The sequence below is a fragment of the Dromaius novaehollandiae genome, chromosome 2, assembly GCF_036370855.1.
Source record: "Dromaius novaehollandiae isolate bDroNov1 chromosome 2, bDroNov1.hap1, whole genome shotgun sequence".
Classification (NCBI taxonomy): domain Eukaryota; kingdom Metazoa; phylum Chordata; class Aves; order Casuariiformes; family Dromaiidae; genus Dromaius; species Dromaius novaehollandiae.
Window position 1 is genome coordinate 15,423,319 of NC_088099.1, and position 18,206 is coordinate 15,441,524.

At 37.4% G+C, this 18,206-nt stretch overlaps 1 protein-coding gene across 5 annotated transcripts in view; it reads right to left on the reverse strand.

The window, feature by feature from the left end:
• Window positions 1-2,620: 2,620 nt before the first annotated feature.
• The window catches only part of CREM (cAMP responsive element modulator), a 34,315-nt gene continuing 18,729 nt past the window's right edge, over window positions 2,621-18,206 (reverse strand). For 2 of the 5 annotated variants that reach the window (XM_064505787.1, XM_064505784.1), the window contains 3 exons: window positions 15,697-15,885; window positions 7,325-7,481; window positions 4,985-5,707 (listed from right to left, as the gene is read on the reverse strand). In XM_064505787.1, coding sequence (XP_064361857.1) covers window positions 5,563-5,707; window positions 7,325-7,481; window positions 15,697-15,885 — 491 coding nt within the window. In that variant the 3' untranslated portion in view covers window positions 4,985-5,562. Of the gene's footprint in view, window positions 3,921-4,984; window positions 6,109-7,324; window positions 7,482-15,696; window positions 15,886-18,206 lie in introns of those variants that run through there. The other 3 variants (XM_064505786.1, XM_064505783.1, XM_064505785.1) reach the window with 2 other exon arrangements.

Genomic DNA, 18,206 nt, shown 5'->3' on the forward strand with positions numbered 1-18,206 from the left:
AAAGTTGTACCTTAGGAGGAAGCTGACTATTACACTCCTCATCGCCCACAACTCTGGGAGGCTGAAGGCATTCTTGAAGAGACCATTTCCCTGAGCTACAGGAAATTCTGGGGCGGGGTGGGGGGAATCCATGCAGTCCTATGTGTATCCTCCTGTAGATCCTCCAGCTATCTGTCTCAAAGAAATTTGGAAACAACTGCATGAATTCATAAAGGGAGAAAACAGTCTGGTAGCAGAGGAATGTAATTGTCTTACAGAAAAGGAATCGCAATTATTTCAGCCTTTTTTTACTGGTACTGATGAAAAATTTCCTGGCTCTGCTAAAATACAGCTTGGGCAATGTTCAAATTCTCCTTGTAATAAATCAGCTCAGATTCCTTTAACATTTCTGTATTATGGATAACACTGTGTTCAAGAGGCATTTTTCCTGTGCCACACCGAGAACCCTAATGCACAAATCTGAGCTGGAATCAAATTGCTATGGAAATTGTATTGGTATCCAGAGCTCAGAGCCATGTTCTCATTAGAGAAGTAGGTGCTTCCAAGATCTGTCAAAAAGAGATGGTGACAAAGCCATCATATAGGACAATTTAGACAGAACATGCCTGCTCTTTAGTTGTTGTCCATACATTCCTAGCAACCTCTTTTTCTGAGGGTAGAGACAGCAGCAAATGGTGGGAAAAGGCATTAAAACCGACAATACCCATGCTACAAGACAGAAGGTGGTTTTGATAGCGTGATCTTCTTGGAAAAAAGTTTCCCTTACTGACAGTCATCAAACTCTGCGGCTATAGATGTTGAGATGAAGAAAGAACCAGATCATCTTTCATATGGAAGAGGACACAGCAGATACTTCCACTGCAGTTTGGTAGAGCTTCACAGATAACTTTCTGTTCACAGCATCAGACTAGATTGTTGACAGTCAAAAAAATTTCTCAAATAATAATAGGAATTTATTTGTTGGATAAGGTGGGGAAAGCATAGCAAGATGAGTGAGTTTGGTAGGAACGATACTAATTCACCAAAGACCTACGGCACACAAAATCTGAAACAAAATCAGGCAGCTCAACACAGAAGTAGCTTTCCTCTTCAACAACTGGGACTAGGGCAAACCTTTATGAAAATACTCATAGAAGAGCTGTATAATTAAAAAGGCTAAGCATTAAGCATGTTGAATGCATAAAAATAAGCATGAAGGCCCCTGTATGCCTTCTCTGAAAAGCAAAAGAGATTAAGAATAGACTGAACTGAAATCTCTTCTCTTCTGTTATGTGGGAGGAATAACTTGGCAGTTTTAGAGTAAAGACTTTTAATGAAAACAAGCAACCCACTCTTTCTTCTCCTCACCCCTTTCACCTTGTGCTGAACACAATAAAATGCTTTATGAAATTATTTAAAACTTGAATACTTGAAAAGTTCATATTTTGAATAATTTGACAGCTAACACTAACAGTCAGTGTGCATTTTAAATGAAACTATACTTTTTCAGACTATTGCATAGTCCAAAGTGAAATTTCAGGTGGAGATTGAAGTTAAAACAAGATTTTGATTTTACCTTTTCTAAGCAGATTTCTCTGAACGTGACTTATTATCTGCCTACTGTTGCCCTGATTGCAAGGTTCCAGATAAAAAAGAGATGATGAAAGCCATCTGAAGCCTCCTGGTTTGGCAATCCCAGGCAAGAGCTTAGAAGGAGGGATTTTGTCTCTCACTCCACCCAACTGAGAAAAAGGTGAACGAATGGTAATTTATTCAGGAGCAACTGTTAGTTTTTGGAGACGCAGTCAGTGTGAATCCTAACAAACATCTCCATACACTTCACTATGTACAAGAATAAGTATTTTCATGTTCACTGGACTTGTACCTGTTTCCCCACACTGCTATGCAAGGGCATAAATTGCTGAACGTGTCTAATCTTCCTTTGATTATCATTCTTCCCCTTAATGCCCTTGTTCAGCTGAGAACTTCAGAATAAAAATGGGGATAGAGGGCAAGTCCTCACTTGCACGTGTGTCTGTGGTACTCCCATAAACAACAGCCACTGATGCTGTGTTTCCTAAAGTATGTCAGCATAGTTCCTGCTGTGATTAACAACCGCATCACAGACCTTCCACAAAAATCCATGGGCAATTTGCATGTTTACACTGTAGTTTCAAAGATGAAAACGTTTTTAGGGAAGGCAATAGATCCACCATTCACACAAAAAATGAGCCTTGACAATCAAAGGCACAACTCTGTCAGCCAATGCCACTGATGGAAAAGTTTTGAGTTCAGTGACTGATCCACCTGGTAATTCTCTACAAACAGATTGTTTGGCCTTTGAGTGAACCAAAAGTGGTCACAAAGCGAGGAGAAAGGAAAAAATTACAGAACGCAGTTTCCTCTCTTCCATCAAAATATATCATCAGGAAAAGATCAGCAACTAATTTAGATAAAAAACCTTAAGACTTACCTTATGGTTGCAGTTTGACATTCTCATTATAAACTGATTTTTTATTGGCCTGCTATCCAAGGGGTGGGTGCCATTATAAAAACACAGACAATTTCACTTGGACTACCAGGCAATACAGCTTCTAAAATCATGTCAGTGTAACCTCCCAGGATCTGTGACAGCTAAGAGTTCAGACCCCAATGAATTTTAGTTTTATTGCACAGGGAGTAAGAAATAACAACGAATAGTTCCAGCCATTTTCATTTTTGAAGCTCCTGAAGAGAAGCACAAGAGAGCACAGGACATACAGGCACAAATGCAAGCTTGGTAGACGGGAATCCACACAATAAAAATTCTGTTCTCAGTCACAGCACAAATGCATCTACTATGGATATTAATGTTGACATACATTCAGAAGTATCTTATATGTCACTAAAGTGGCTTATAAGCGAGTCTCAAACTATGACCTAAAACTTGTGAAGGCTTAGTAACTACACTGCAAGTTTAAAGAGAAAAATTAAATTGAAGAAACACTTAATGTGATTTATTACGTTTCCTTTATAATCTAAAATTAATTCATATATCCTAGCATATATCCTGTCCATCACTTTAATCCTCCAACATGAGCTTCAGCAAAGACCCAGGCTCCAAGCAGTCCTGTTGCACATAACTATTTTGGTGTTATTTCCTTATTGAGGTCTCCCTCTCATCTTCATTTAATCACAGGGAAGCTCTCACAAAGTTTTCAATGTACATCTCCCAAATCAATTCAGAACTGGATTTACTATTATAAGTAACCTACTTTTCCCATATTAATTTGACAACAGACTCTTGGCATTTATGCAGACTGCCCTTTGCTCATCTTCAACGAAGTTATTTCCTTCACCACAAGATGCATCTTGGTTCTAATTTACCAGCCATGTACCTTGTTCTTATTTGAACTCACTCCTTCTCACTTTAAAATACACAAATGTGTTTTACTAGTTACGTCAATGTTAATTCTATACCAAGCCACATTGTTCAGAGTGAAAGAAGAACAGGTCATAAACATTTCTTTTTTTCCTAGTCTTAAGTCTAAATGAGCCAGGTTTCATGCAGTGGACTTTTCTGAAGCAGGATGCTTTTCCTTGCTGCAAATAAATGTATGAAATGGAGTTTTCCAGAATAACCAAACACACACTTAGAACATTTGGATTTAAGTTTCTCTACACTAGGTTCTTTTCCCCCACTCCTCCTCTGAATTAATTATTCAAATAAAAGACAGACATTAATCAAATCTTGAATAAACATTAGCAAAGAAATGACTGTAGACTGCACAGATGTGGAACAGACAAGGATGCCATCTGTCAAAATTTCTAGCTACAGTTAACAGATACTACAGAGAAGATGAAACCATAAAAGAAGTTTGCACTGGACAGTCATCCACCACACGCCCAGGTTTCTCTCCACTTAGTTTCCAGTTCCTTGGAGAGTAAGGAGCAATGCCTACCTGCAATAGAAAACAGATTACAGTGACAGAGCCACAACAAGCAATTCACTGGACATTTTTGTTGCAGTTTATAGAGACTGCAGCACGGACCTGCAACTTTTTAAAAGAACTGATGCAGTTGTAAGGAAGGGAGAGAAGAGACTACCTCTTCTTATGAATATGGCTTCACTTAGGTACCCTGTGGGCTTTTCAAAAACGATTTGAAAAAAATTATTTTATTTCAAATAATTTGGGAAAGTGACAGACGACTAGATTAAAAAAAAAAGTGTCAGAGTGAAGACTGAGTTAAGTGTGAATTCAATTTAAATCCAGCAAAGAAGTCTTAGTAACTTTAGTGAGGGCAGGATTCCATCTTTTTCTCCTCCCCTTATCTTCTAAAGCCAACTAAGCAGGAACTAGTTCTTTCTCACCAACACATCAGTAAGGCAATGGCGTTGCTAGTTACAGCAAAGCTCCCAAATACTCTGCTCATAGACTATACAGGACAAAAATCAATTAGATCATTCCTGAATTGAAGAAATACCCAGAAGCAATCTTGTATAAGCCCTGTTTTTCTTCAAAGCAGAAAGCTGGCACATGATGAATTTACCAGAACTGTAATCTGGTTTAAGCAGGGGTTTATTTTTAAATATCTTCAGCTCTCACCTATAGGTTATTCTGAAACTCTGGGAATCAGCAGATTATTTACTGATTATTGGAAAGCTTCCTTCTTTAAGTAATCTTTACTTCCTCTTGGCACTTTGCAGAAAGCATGAAAAGGACTACAACATCATCCTTCACTATAGATAACTATCCACAGTTGTCCAGAATCTAGAACATGAAGTATTCAGGATGTAAAATTACATATTGATATATAAACCTCTAATAAATACTTCACAGACTACAGAAAATTCAAGGAAATAGCAGGATATATCTAAAGCTTTTTTCAAGTATTTACAATATACTTAACATAATGTCAATGAGTTGATATGTGCTTTTCTTTCCTCCCTCCCCTTCCAGACTCTCATAGGTTTTAAAGCATCTCAAATAAACAGAGGTTTAAATGAAACCAGACAATACACAGGTTAAACAACATGGTTCTATTAAAAACTATCTTCAACCATGGCACTCTGTGACAGCAATACAATACTTTTTTCCACAAAGCAACTAATATAAAAATATGCCATAAAATCATTTGTAGACTAGTATTCTAATACATACATGTAATCATAACATTCTTTTATAAACTCTTTCCTGAGATACCTTGAGTAGTTTGATTTTCTCGTATTACTGGATGCATTATCTTTATGATTCAATTAAAACAACTGTAAAATATTTTGTATGTGCAGGACACTATCAGTAACATGTAAAAAGTAGTAATGTAAATATATGGCAAAGAAACAGCTCTTAGAAATTATGCGCTTTTTTAACTTTGTTACACATTTTAACATTTGGCTTCTTGAGAAGTGGAAGGGAGCAGCACGGAAAACCTGAAATTAGAGCTAAGAATTGACAAAAAGCAGGAAAGCATTTCAGGAATGTTAGAAGTTGGAATATAATATAAATGACACAGACAGAAAGCCATAATTCATGTTGGCCATGTATTGCCTTATAAAGTAACCAGACATATTTTAGTCAGTTCACAGTAAAATAAATATTTCTACTAATCTGTTTTGGAAGAGCAAATGTCTTTTAGGGTTTCAAGCTCCTCTATAAGTTTCTTGTTCTGAACTTCTAGCACTGCAACACGACTCTCCAGACATTTTATGTATTCTTTCTTCCGACGTCGACATTCTTTAGCAGCTTCCCTGCAAAAAGCAGAAGTAAAAAGTGCAAACAAAAAAGCCATTTGCATGCTATTAGAAAGCTCAGCAGAGTATGGAGACTATGACTGAATTCCAAATTTTGGAACATCTCCCAAATCAGTCTGAAAACACTAAGCAAAACTGGGTTCCACAAGGGCCTCAAGTGTCTCTTTCTCAAGTTCATATGGCAACCTGTAGAATTGCTTCCTCTCATGCCTTGATTAAAGTTCGTAATAAACAAGGTCCAAATGAAAGACAGTTATTCTGCTTTATGACAATAAAGATCTTTGAGGGCCTTGAGTTCCTCAATGAGAGTCTTGTTTTGGTTTTCAAGCACAGCCACACGATTTTCAAGACATTTGACATATTCTTTCTTCTTTCTGCGACATTCTCTGGCAGCTTCCCTGGAACCAATACAAGGCAAATGACTACAGGAACAGCCACAATATGGCAAAGACCGGATAAATTAAATTGCCTGCAATCCCTACAGTTCCATAATAATGGCAACCACCACCAATTGTTGGATTGCACAAACAGAACAGCACATAACAGCCATAAGCAATAACATGGTTAAACAGCAAATTTTAAAACAACTGAAAACTTGAAACAAATTCAATACTAACAAAAACAATGATGTAATTAATACACAGATGAACCAAGAAAAACAGTGAGGAAAGGATAATGCATCGGCTTGGACTGTACTGAACACAGACCACTCCTTTAACACTTCGAAACATAAATTGTTAAGTTGCAAGAATGGAACTTTCCAACATGTGATATGAGAGATGGCTTAGACACTAGTGTTAAAACTGAAGAGAGAAGAAACTAAAAGGGAGGCACAACAATGCAGCAATTCTTATGAATAATTTAAAGTAAGGACAGGCATGAGAGCAAAGCAATACCATGAATTCAATCATAACGCAAGTGGCTATTTAATGCATCTGCAGAGCAGACTATTTCTTCCAGAAGGCCTGAATCTAACTCCCATTGATGTCAGCAGAAGCTATGCATTTAATAAAAGAAGCCCTCTAAGAACAGTCAGAAAAAAGCACAGACAGATGTTTACTGCATACAGTAAAATCCATGCCAACTAATTAGAAAATATATAGCCACCTCACGCACTATGCTAAATGACACACGTGTTTAAATCAAAGTAGCACTACACAGTAACTTATCCTAGCAGCCAGCTATTTAGGAAATTCCATAACTATCATTCCATTCTAGGATAAGTCTTCTTCACAGCATTATTAAAGGGCAGCTGCTAATGAGATCCCATGCTAGTCATTTTACTATCAAGTGAAAAAATTTGTTCAAGAACAAGTACATCTCTAGATCATCTCAAAGATGAACAGTAACGGAGAAAACTAATACTGATTTTTGAATTATCATAGTATCTCAGAAGTAAAAAGCCATGGAGATGAGGACAGCTCTAACTTCCCAGGTTTGATTAACAGCCACTGCTCCTCAGTAATATAAGAATGTGGGATGACTGACAACACAGAATGAATTTCTTGCCTTCCCTTCCTCAACCATAGGCAGTGGCTCATGATCTTAAGCAGAAAACTTTACTAGAGTATTTTGGTTTTTTGCAATAGTGACTTCATTGTTACATAGTCTTACCTATTTTTCATAAGTCGCAGTTCTCTCTTGCGTGTTGCCTCTTCTGCTAGTTGCTGAGGGCTATGCAAAGTCCCTGGTGAGGCTGCCATTACCACTCCCTGAGGTAAGGCAGTGGTGGGAGTTCGAATTTGGTAAGCTGGCATGTCTCCAGTGGCAGCTGTATTAAAGAATCATATTTTAAATATTACAGCAAAAAAGAACTATGCAAAAGTCTCCCTGGAAATAACAGGTGCCTGTTGATTTGTTATAAGGATCCTGGATAATACATCTTACAGGCCTGTAATGTCATATTTGTTATCTCATCAGCTTTTATTTCTACTCTGTAAAATTAGCTATCCACCTTGCTCTAGCCCGCAGCCCACCAGCCAGATCAAGCCTGTGAAAGCTTCCACATAGCTCTTCTCAGAAAGTACAGGGAAAGCTGTTTGAGAAATACTGTCAAAGTATCCACATATTTATTTCCTGCTTGCACAAAAAGAGGCTCCTACTGGTGCTGTAGCCACTGAGGGTTATATGCCACCACTGTCCTCTAACAGATGCTTCAGGAACCACCCATCTCCCCTTCCCTATGCCAGCAACAGTACTGGCCTTACTGACTCTCCTTCCTTTATGGCATCTGCTTGGCAACCTTAGGAAAAAGTGAGAGCTACTGCTGCCAAAAGGAAGAGACAAATGGTCATGGGGAACAGAAATATGTTCTTTGAGCAGGAGGCCCACAAATAGGATGCTGCTGCATTAGTCGGCAAGAGGAGGTGGTAGCTGTTGCACAGGAAGGCGTGTAGCTACAGAGTAAACTGAAGTCCAAAAATTCAGATTCAGCTCCTTAGCCTGCCAATTTTGAGCTTTCCCAAGTTCAATGAAGATTTGAAATCAGACATGCAACTTGGAAACAATATCCTTCTGATACTCTCACTTTGTTTCTATACTTATTTCTAGGATACTTTGTTCCTAGGAGATGTACCCTCAGTTTTAAGATACAATTGTGAAAGTCATAAGGAAGTATATCCAGGTCTTTGTGACATAGGGGGAAAAAAAAAATCTAACAAAAAATGCATCCTGATTAAAATTATAATCAAGTACTTGCCTATTAATTTCCATAAATATTTCAAGTTATTGCAGAACAAAACTTAAACTTTCCTCACTAAAGCAACTGAATATAAAAGATCAAATTTCAGGGTCTGCTATGTTATACAGAATTTGTATTTTAATTCTTTAAAGCAATACTCAAATAACAGAAAAAAATTAGAAAGATAAAATATAAACAAAAGCACTATCAGGAGGCCAATGGACAGAGCAGTAAAGAGACAAAAGTCATCTACAGGAGAAAAAAAAAAACCCCAAACCCTGAACATAGTAATAAATTACTATTCACACTATTCTTTGCGAAAATTTCATGCAGGTGCTTCACTAATTAAATTGAAATAATAGGATCAAGCTGTGTTTAGACTACAGTTCTCCACAGACATGTGTTCTGAAATCATTATCTGCTTAAACAATTTGCAGCTCCCCCCTCTCTCGGTTGTGTGGGTAAAAGTGTTTGTGGCATTACAAGATGAACTGGACCACTGAACTAGCCTAGGGTAAAGATAATCCTTTTGGGAGGGGGGAGGGGAAGAGGAATCAGCAGACGATGGCCTTGTGAGGACAAACAGGCAGACGCCATGAACTCAGGTCTCCGTCTTCTTGCATATCTATAACAGAATTACTTAACCCTCGAGTCAGTTCACTGCTTATGTTAGCAGCCCCGCTTATGCCAACAGGACAATACATCAGCTCACTATTTAGAAAAACAGAATATTAAAAATTCTTTAGTCTCATCTTTACGTTAGCCAAATCACCTAAATTTATAGACTCTACGGCAAGAACTACCTTTTTCTATCTCTTTTCACTGAAAAAAAAAGAGAGAGAGAGAGAGGTTATCTTAGCTTGCATTAGCTATAACAAATCAGAAATCCAAGTAAAATGACGCAGTCTGTAGACCAAGTTAGGAGAAAAGAGGGTCACCTCAACCTGGGGTCACCAACTACTTTGTTATCTTTGCTTGATTTACACTCACACGTTAGCCAATAGCACTAATTGTTGCTCCTATTAAGAGGACTCAGTGCCACATGTACCTGCAACAGGGCTCAACAAAACGGAGTCCCTATCTCAGCTGGGATCAGCAAGCACGACTGTAAGCAGCAACGTTTTAAGAACAGTTTGACCCAGCTCCCACAATGTCTGTCCCTGCGTAACAATTGGCTCACTTACAAACCTACAAGTATGGTAAGAGAGACAAATAACTGTTTTGGTCGTACAAGACTAGCTAACCCAGACATAGGTGGTAAAAAAAAATGACTAAGCATCTTTTAACTGTGCCACAATAAGTGCTTTATCATAGAACAAATAACATTAGTGCAAATTATTGCCATTTGCAATACTCTGCAAAATTTTTTGAGCATCTCAAAAAGCTACAATAAAATGTTGTTTCCCCTGAAAAATACATTGGGAGAGATGAAACAGGCTTTAACAGAAAGGATACTCTACCAAAAAAAAAAAGAAAAAAAAGAAAAAAAATCTGTCCTAGTCCATTACTGTACCCATATGCTGCAGGAAATGGTATCTTGCAATTCAGCATCCTGGGGGTGGGGGGTGGGAGAGGGGAGAAAGAAAAAGAAAGAAACCACACACGCCCCACCACCCTGATCCACACTGACAGACCTCTGAAATCACAAAGAATGTCTGTTTCTAATGAAACTCCATGGAGTTTTAAAGGCATTCCTGCAAATGAGACATAGGACAGAGACTGTTAACAGCAGTTTTAGTCACCTTTTGTAAAGGTAATTTACAGACAGTGATTTTTTTTTCTTGAACAAAACCACAGAAAAATGAGATTGGTAAACTGCATGCATGTTTTTGTCTTAAGGCATGTTTAGAAGTATTCATAATACTTTTTACAATAGCTATCATGGCTTATGCTTTTGCAACACATCAAGTCTGCAGCCAACACACAAGTCAACAGAAGAAAGCTGAGAATCACAACAAACCTGGAGACAGCCTGCTCCCTTAATTCATCACCCCAGGCCAGTTTCTTTCTCCTTAAAATTGCAAAAAAGTCACCCAAAAAACTTGAAGATTTGAGTTCAGACTTAAAAAATAAAAGTTACTAACAAGAAAAGAAAGAAAAAAACCAAACTCGGACAGCTAAATCCAGAAGAGTATGACTACCCTTGCAAATTAAGCTCAGAGAAATTAACAAAATCAGTAAATTCTGAGAAAAACCCACCACCTTCTATCAGCAGGTTCTTGGGGAAAACAACTTGCTGAACACTAGAGAGCACCCCTGCACTTGAATTCTTCCACTAGCCAGGAGAAAAATCTGATACCTGCTACGTATTAGTGTATTTATTCTCCTCTCCTGTGAGTCATGATGGTGGGACTAGCTTATCAAAGGGTTTTAAACTTCCCCACTAAACCGGCTAAGCAAGGCATGAATTCCTTTCAGCATAAAAATCATGAAACATGGACTTAGGATACTTCTCTTTGGATTAATGAAAAAATATGAAACAGCAATAAGAAGGACGTAGGTACCGGCTGCAAGCCAGCGAACATTACAGATCTGCCAGAGGGGATTGACGAAGCAGAAAGGAACTGACTAAATCACAGCATGACTTGGAGCTGACGTCAATGTGTATCTTGTTTGGAGTTTAACTTTTCCAGTTGCCTACTGCAACATGATTCCAGGAAATCTAGTGACGTCAGCCTTTTGAACTCAATTAGCTGAGGAACAGACCATTTTAACAGTGTGGGAGAAAACAAGCAGGCATTACAACACTCAGAATTATTGCTCTTCCAGATCTGTTTGTATTCACCATTTTTTCTAGCAATGAAAGCATAAGGGTTTATTTATACTACTAAAACAATGCACACCTTTCCCCTTACAGCTATGCTTAAGTCTGTTTTAGCTTATCAAGTCTGAAGTGTTTATTGCTAAACCTAAAAGCAGCACCTTTTTTACAAAAGAAAAAACATGATTATAAACATAGCAACATACATCTCCACAAAAAAAGGATTTAAAAGAAAACTGGTGGATTTTTGAGCAAAATCCTGCATCAAGTAGTACAGATTAGTTATCTGAATCAATTTGTGCAAGAAGTTGCATGCTCTATCAGTGATTTTTTTTTTTAAAGAAAACTGTTAAAATTATACTGATATCCCACAGACTAATTATAATCAGACCTATTTATGCCAGTTCTCGAAGATGAAAGTTACAGCAACAAGTTCAAAAGAAAACATCAAAAATACTAAGCTCAGACATCCAAAATTGTAATGTAAAAGACTAATAGCTTTTTCTTTTTTTTTTTCTTTTTACCTGTTTCATCTCCTGTTACAGCCATGATCAGCTTCTGCACACACGACTCTCCCCTTCCTCTCCCAGAGCTCAACGTGAACTGTTCCAAACTAGCAAGCATGTGCAGGATTACAAGCAAGAGCACTGACATCACAGTGACCTCACTTGCCTACCACTGTCATTAATATGCTCTGTCACTGGAACAGCTCACTGAAACTGCAGCCCAAAGAACTCCTTCCTCCCGTAAACCTTCTTTCATATGTCTATAAGCCTGGCTTTGTGCTTTTCCTCTGAATTATACATAAATTACAGAAAGCATTCAGCACAGAGCTAGCTGTAAAGTCAGACCTGAAGATTCACAGCACTGTCTGACAGAAATTACAAAGTGACTCCAGAATTCATGAATGAATCAGAATGATAAAATTGTGATTGCATATAAAATAGCAAGATTTTAAGAGACACATGTGCAATTGTTTTGGTCAATGTTGGAACAGTTCCACTAAAAGGCAAGGCTCTGCAAGACAGATGCATGAGACAGGAAAGCTTAATAAGCTCTAACAAATAGGTAAACCAAACAAAGTCTTAAAGACTAAAGCTCCCCAGAAAACAAACAAACAAAATTTGACTTCAGTTAAAAGCTTCAGAAAAGAGTGAAGAAAGCTCCAACTGAGTAAGACAACCTAATGCCAGTGGTTTCAGATTAAACAGCAGGCAGAACAGCAGCTCTGGGTAAGGGCAACCTCTCCCTCAACCCCTCCTTTTCCAAGATAGGTCCAAGAGAGCTGGGTGACTTACTTTGTAGGGAAGAAGAAAAAAAAAAAAAAAACCACCACCTTTGGTTTAACAGAGTTATTCCTGATTTACACCAACTTAAGTGAAATCCAATTCAGATCAACAGTCCAGGCACTGCTGTGTATATACAGCATAGTAAACAACATCCAAGGCCTTTGTTTGTAATAAACTAATTTAGACTGCTAATTCATCAATTATGAAACTATGCCAAAGAAAGCAATAATGGAAGCATCAATGCAAAGAAAGAGTGCTCCTGTGATTACAGGACCACTTTGGGGTCATATCAGCAAAAGAGCAGAACTTAAGCATGTAGGAAATAACAGCCACAGATCTCTGAAATATCACTGTTCATATCACTGACTGCATTATAAAAACACACATAGATCCCAACAGAATAATTTTGATGCGACTTCTCTGCACTATCATTTTCTCTAATATTTAAACACAATTCCTTTTTCTCCAGCTAGCAAAGAAGCCCTTAATCTGCATTAGGATACTATCAAGATATCAGAACTGCCTCTTATTTTGCCTATGAATGTAAACTTGTAGCCAATGAAAGATCACTCAGTTGGATCAACATCTTTGGCCTTTTTATATTAACCCTTTCTCTACCAGAGGTTATCAAAAAATAGCAAGCACGGGGTTTATGTGATGCCATCCATTATTACGTAAGATTCACCAGCAAATACTTCAGAAAAAATATAAAATACAAAATTCTATCTGAAAGTTTGAGACAGATTTTTTTCCACACTAGGGCTAATATTTGTTAACTTTTCTGTTTTTATTTTACTTCTGTGATTATTACAAATGAAGTTTATATACTGCCTACTTAGACTCACTATAAAATATATAAGTGGAAAGACTACTAAGCAGAATGTGGCTTTCCTATTATAATCTGTGCTGTCATGGTATGAGGTGTACAGCTAACTACAAAGTGTACATAAATCACAACTATATTCCTACAGACTTTCTAACATATCCACTCAGACCACCTGACCTCTAATAATAAGGACTTAGAGACTTCTGTATACAATTAATTCTATTGTCTCACTCCAAAGAGATCTGCCTTACCTCTAAGTGCAGAGAAACAAACATTTTCAGGTGCTTTCACTTTTTTCTTCTTCTTCTTCTTCTTTTTTTTTTTTTAATATTTTTTCAAAGGATTTTTCAGTATCAAGAGAGTCATTATTTAGTTGAAATCTTACACCTTTCAATTATCTCCGAGTTCATGCTCATTTACTATTTACTTTATGTTTTATGTAGTATTTTTCTGTGTCAACAACTATGAACATGACTACAGCACTGGACTTTGGACCAAAAGAACAGAGAGAACCACTGAAGAGAATTCAGATTTCCAGTTAAAGCCAACTTCTCAGAGCATGGACAGAGAACATCAACTCAGTGAAAAGGACCTAGACACTTCCAGAAACAAGACAGAGCAAGTATTCAGTAACTGTCTCCAAATCTACTTTGAAAGTTTTAATTGCAGGCAAGACACCTAACAAACTATATCCCATCAAGTAGTCAAGCTGCTGAATAAGGGGGGGGAGGGGTAGAGAACAGCCTTGAGAACCCTGTAAGAGGGGTGCATAAAGGAGGGCCAGTCAACTAAAATCCCCTGGAAAGCTGCCAGACAGGGTCTCCAAGTTCTGTGCTTCTTAACAGGCTGGTGACGTTTTAGGAAACAACTGAGGAACTACTTTCCACTGCCCCCAGGAGGTCTTGAGAATGAAGCAGTTATTAAATACTGCAGCCAACTAGAGAGACTGAGAAGCTCTCCAATTTTTTAAAGAAATATATGTTTATATGTTATATCAGATTTCTACTAAAAATACATGCACCACAACCAGAGTGTGAAATTTGCTTTGCTAAATGTATTCATAACAATGTGTAGGATATTTACAGTAGTTTTTATGATTACTACTCACTTTACTTAAAACTTTAATGTACTCTCTGCAGGATGGAAACTAACTTTTTGTTTTAGAGCTTTTCACATCATAGTCTTAGAGCTTCCTTGGAATGCTCCTGAAAAGTCTTAAAAAGACAACATATTTCAGCAAAGAATTAACTAGAGGCAATATAAGAACTGAAGTGTGGTATTATTATTTAGCATTGCCTCAAGAAGTTCAAGTATCTTCATGGTATTAGTCTTAATTTATATCCTGGGCTTTCTTTACAGCAAACACAGAAACAGGCGCTTTAAGACAGAATCTATTTCGAACGCCTATATTAGGGCAAAATAAGCCTCAACCTGGACTCTACCAACTAGCTCAGATATCTGTGGCTACATTTAGTTGATGACTCTCACCCCCTCCATGAATACATATTCAGAGGCTCTCAGCTGTTCTCAAAGTCTATTTAAGATAGCTGTTCTGGCTTAAGAGCAAGCCCTCATCCAGACCTCCCACTGTACTTCTCTGCATTGACATTAAAAAAAAAAAAAAAAAGAAAGGGATTAAAAAAAACCCAAAACACTATCCTCCAAGGTAGCTATTAGTTTAGGGTCTCCATGCAGAAATCTCTTTCCCATTTCCCATGGCTTTCCTCAGTATAAGCCTAATCCCAACCTTACTTTCCCTTGTCTTGATAAGAATCCAAGATACTTTTGGCTCTCAATCTGCCTCATCAGAGGAAGGAAAAAAACTCTGCATAATCTACAGTAAGGTTTAAGAATTCACCATTCACAGTTCAATTCACATGTATACATTTTTATAGGGCTTACAAAGGTCTCTTCTGCGTGAAGACTGGCTTCAAGCAAGGATCTCATATCCAATCCTTCCTAATAACTGCAAGAGTCATTAGCTGGAAGGAAAATCTGCCCTAAATATTTCCTTATTGCTGCCCAAATAACTTCAGAATTCATGTTCTATGAACACTGATAAACCACTGAAAAATCAAATTAGTTTCATATACTAAATGAGATGCAATTATGCAGCCTCAGCATCTCAGTTTAAACTGTAACAGCACCTTTACTACAATTAAACATGTCTTACAAAGCCTGGACAACAGAATTCAAAGCAGAAAGTGATTTCATCCTGTCATTTCCTCTTTATAGCTTTTTTAATCAAAAGAAGTAGCTGCTTTACTGAGCAAAGAAACTCATTCTCCTCCTAAGGCTAATCGTCTGTCATCTTTTTATGCACAAATACTTTATTTAATATTGCAATAATATGAACACAAAAAGCCCTTTAGGAAAAGGTGGTTTTTTTATAAGAAATAATCTAAAATACAGTAGACTAATAAAATATACCTTGAACAACAACTTGGCTTCCAGGAACAAAAAACTGTTGTGTGCCATCAGGTGATTGTGCTGCATATTGCACAATGGTAGCACCTGGCTGAGAAGCTCCTGAATTTGTCATTGTTAATGTCTGCAGTCCCTGGACACCATCGGAGGCTGGATTAGAAATCTGGATTGCACCACCTTGAGCTATAGCAACTAAACATAAAAAGAAAAGAGAAATTAGGCAATAGAAAAAGATGCGTAACATGCTAAAACACATCTCCCTTTTTAAAATAAACATTGTCAGAAAGGACTCCTGGCTCTCTCTCTCTGCTTAAAAAGCAATTGTACAATAAAATCTGTTTAACATTAATTCTGACTTTCACAAATATAAAACCTGTTTTATAGTACATGCCATTTGGGTCTGATAGAAAAAGCAATGTTCCACACGTTTTCTATGCTTCCTCCATGGATAATCAATGGTCCAAAAATAGTTTTAATACAAGAAAGAAAAGAAAGAAAAAAAAAAAAGACTGATAGCTCCTGTTAGTCTAACAGAGAATCCTGTGGTTTCAAACACTAAAAAAAAGAAAGTTATTTTAAAAATTTACATTTAACAACTCCCCCCAATTAAAAAAAAAAAGAAAAAAAAAAAGGAGGATATCTGGACAAAGGAAGAACAATTCCTGACACTCATATTCTTCTTCCTTTCCTTAGTTAGGGAGTAAGTTTAGGTCAACAGTATTTTTTCAAGTTTTATAAAAACTGTAAGTAGTCTGATACTTATGTTAAAAAAAAAAAAAAAAAAAAGGAAAGGAAACAAAGAACAATGATTTTTCCTATGTGGTCAAAAATATAAAAAAAAATATTTTCCCCATATCAACTCATATCATGCAATCTTAGGGTTGATCATAATTAAATATTCATACAAAATCAAATTCCCCAGAGAGGTTAATTGTTAATTCCTTTTAAAATTAGCATTGTCCTTGTTAAGAGCAGAAATACACTCTTGGAACTTTTAGAAGAGAATCCTATTCACAAGAAGCAACAAACTTACTTCTCCCCCAAAAGATATTTAAGCCACAACCATTATCACTGCATTTAAAAGAGTTCAAAATAGTTTAAGAGTCACACATAAGTACAGATTCAGGATTGTCAGTTCCTTCAATTTCATTGTCAGGTTCACAATATTTGCTGATGTTCTTGAAGTTTCAGCTCCTCCGGTCACCTGAGTACGATTTGTAAGATCCCAAATGAGTTTTGGAGATAGACACTCAACAAAAGTAGCTTATCTTGAAATGCAACATGATATAATAACCTAGTCCACTTCAAAGAGCACTGAAGTAAGAACAGTTGATTTGCAAATTGTTATTAGTAAACTAGAAAATACTAAATAATTACTAGAAGCTCAGGTAATATTTTCAAAGTAGAGTTATCTACCAAGGTGGCCAATTACCAGCAACTAAATTAGCTTTTTTTCCCCCTTTTCTTTTTTTAAAAAGAAACTCCTCTCATGCAACACACTGAATGAAGTACTGAGCCCTACCTGCACTGCTGGAACAGAGATCAGCATGACCTCCAGTTCCACTCTTGGAGTAGTGTCACGTAGCACATCACGTAGGAACTAGCCGCGCACTACACTCAAGTTCCATAAAGCATTAGGAAAAATGGAATAAGATGCTCTTTTGGCCTGGCCTCCAATGCAGAAAGCATCCCATTTTGAGAGAGAACGGAGGAGAGAGAACTAAGGAAAATAAATCATCGTTCCCGCTCTTCTTTGTGACATCCAGGACAGTAGTGGGTTCCCAGCAGCATACAAACTTCCAGCAGAATTTGTCACCTCTACTTCCCAGAGAAATTGAAGCTATACACAGCTGAATGCTGCCTCACAGAGAGGTTAGTGCCAAAGATGACATGCCTATACCATCACAGTACCATACCACATAAAAAAAAAGATGTCAGGTTGGGTTCCTGAGCAATAAAGTATCAGCGCAGGAACATACCAGCTAATTAGCGCCACAGTGAAACTGAATGGACAGTTATAGAACAGCTGTACTGCAACTATTTATTCAGAGCACAGTCCAGTACTTTCTAAACAGCAACAAATTAACTCCTGCAGTTATCTCCTGTACAGGATTGATTTCTACCGGAGTACCAGAACAACTCCCTCCCCACCCATTCACTGTCTTAATCGCAACCACTGTACAGACATCCGTTGCAATACAGCCCTACTTGAAATTGTGACTTCTATGAAGACTACAGGATTTTTCCAGACAATCCCTGGACTTCTGTATCATACAGGTAGATAAGTGACATTTTATCTTCTAGCTAGGACCAAAGACTAGTGATCCTATTAACATCATTCTCTGAGTATGATCAACAGCTCTAATTCAGAAAAACAGATCAGATCTTTCCCTCCTTTCCAAAACAGGGAAAAAACAACTAAACCTGGCATTTCCCAAAAGGATTTCCTAGTTCTCCAGCTTTTAAAAACCTGCCCTAAGAGAGCAAGCAACCCAAACAGATGGCAAAGACAC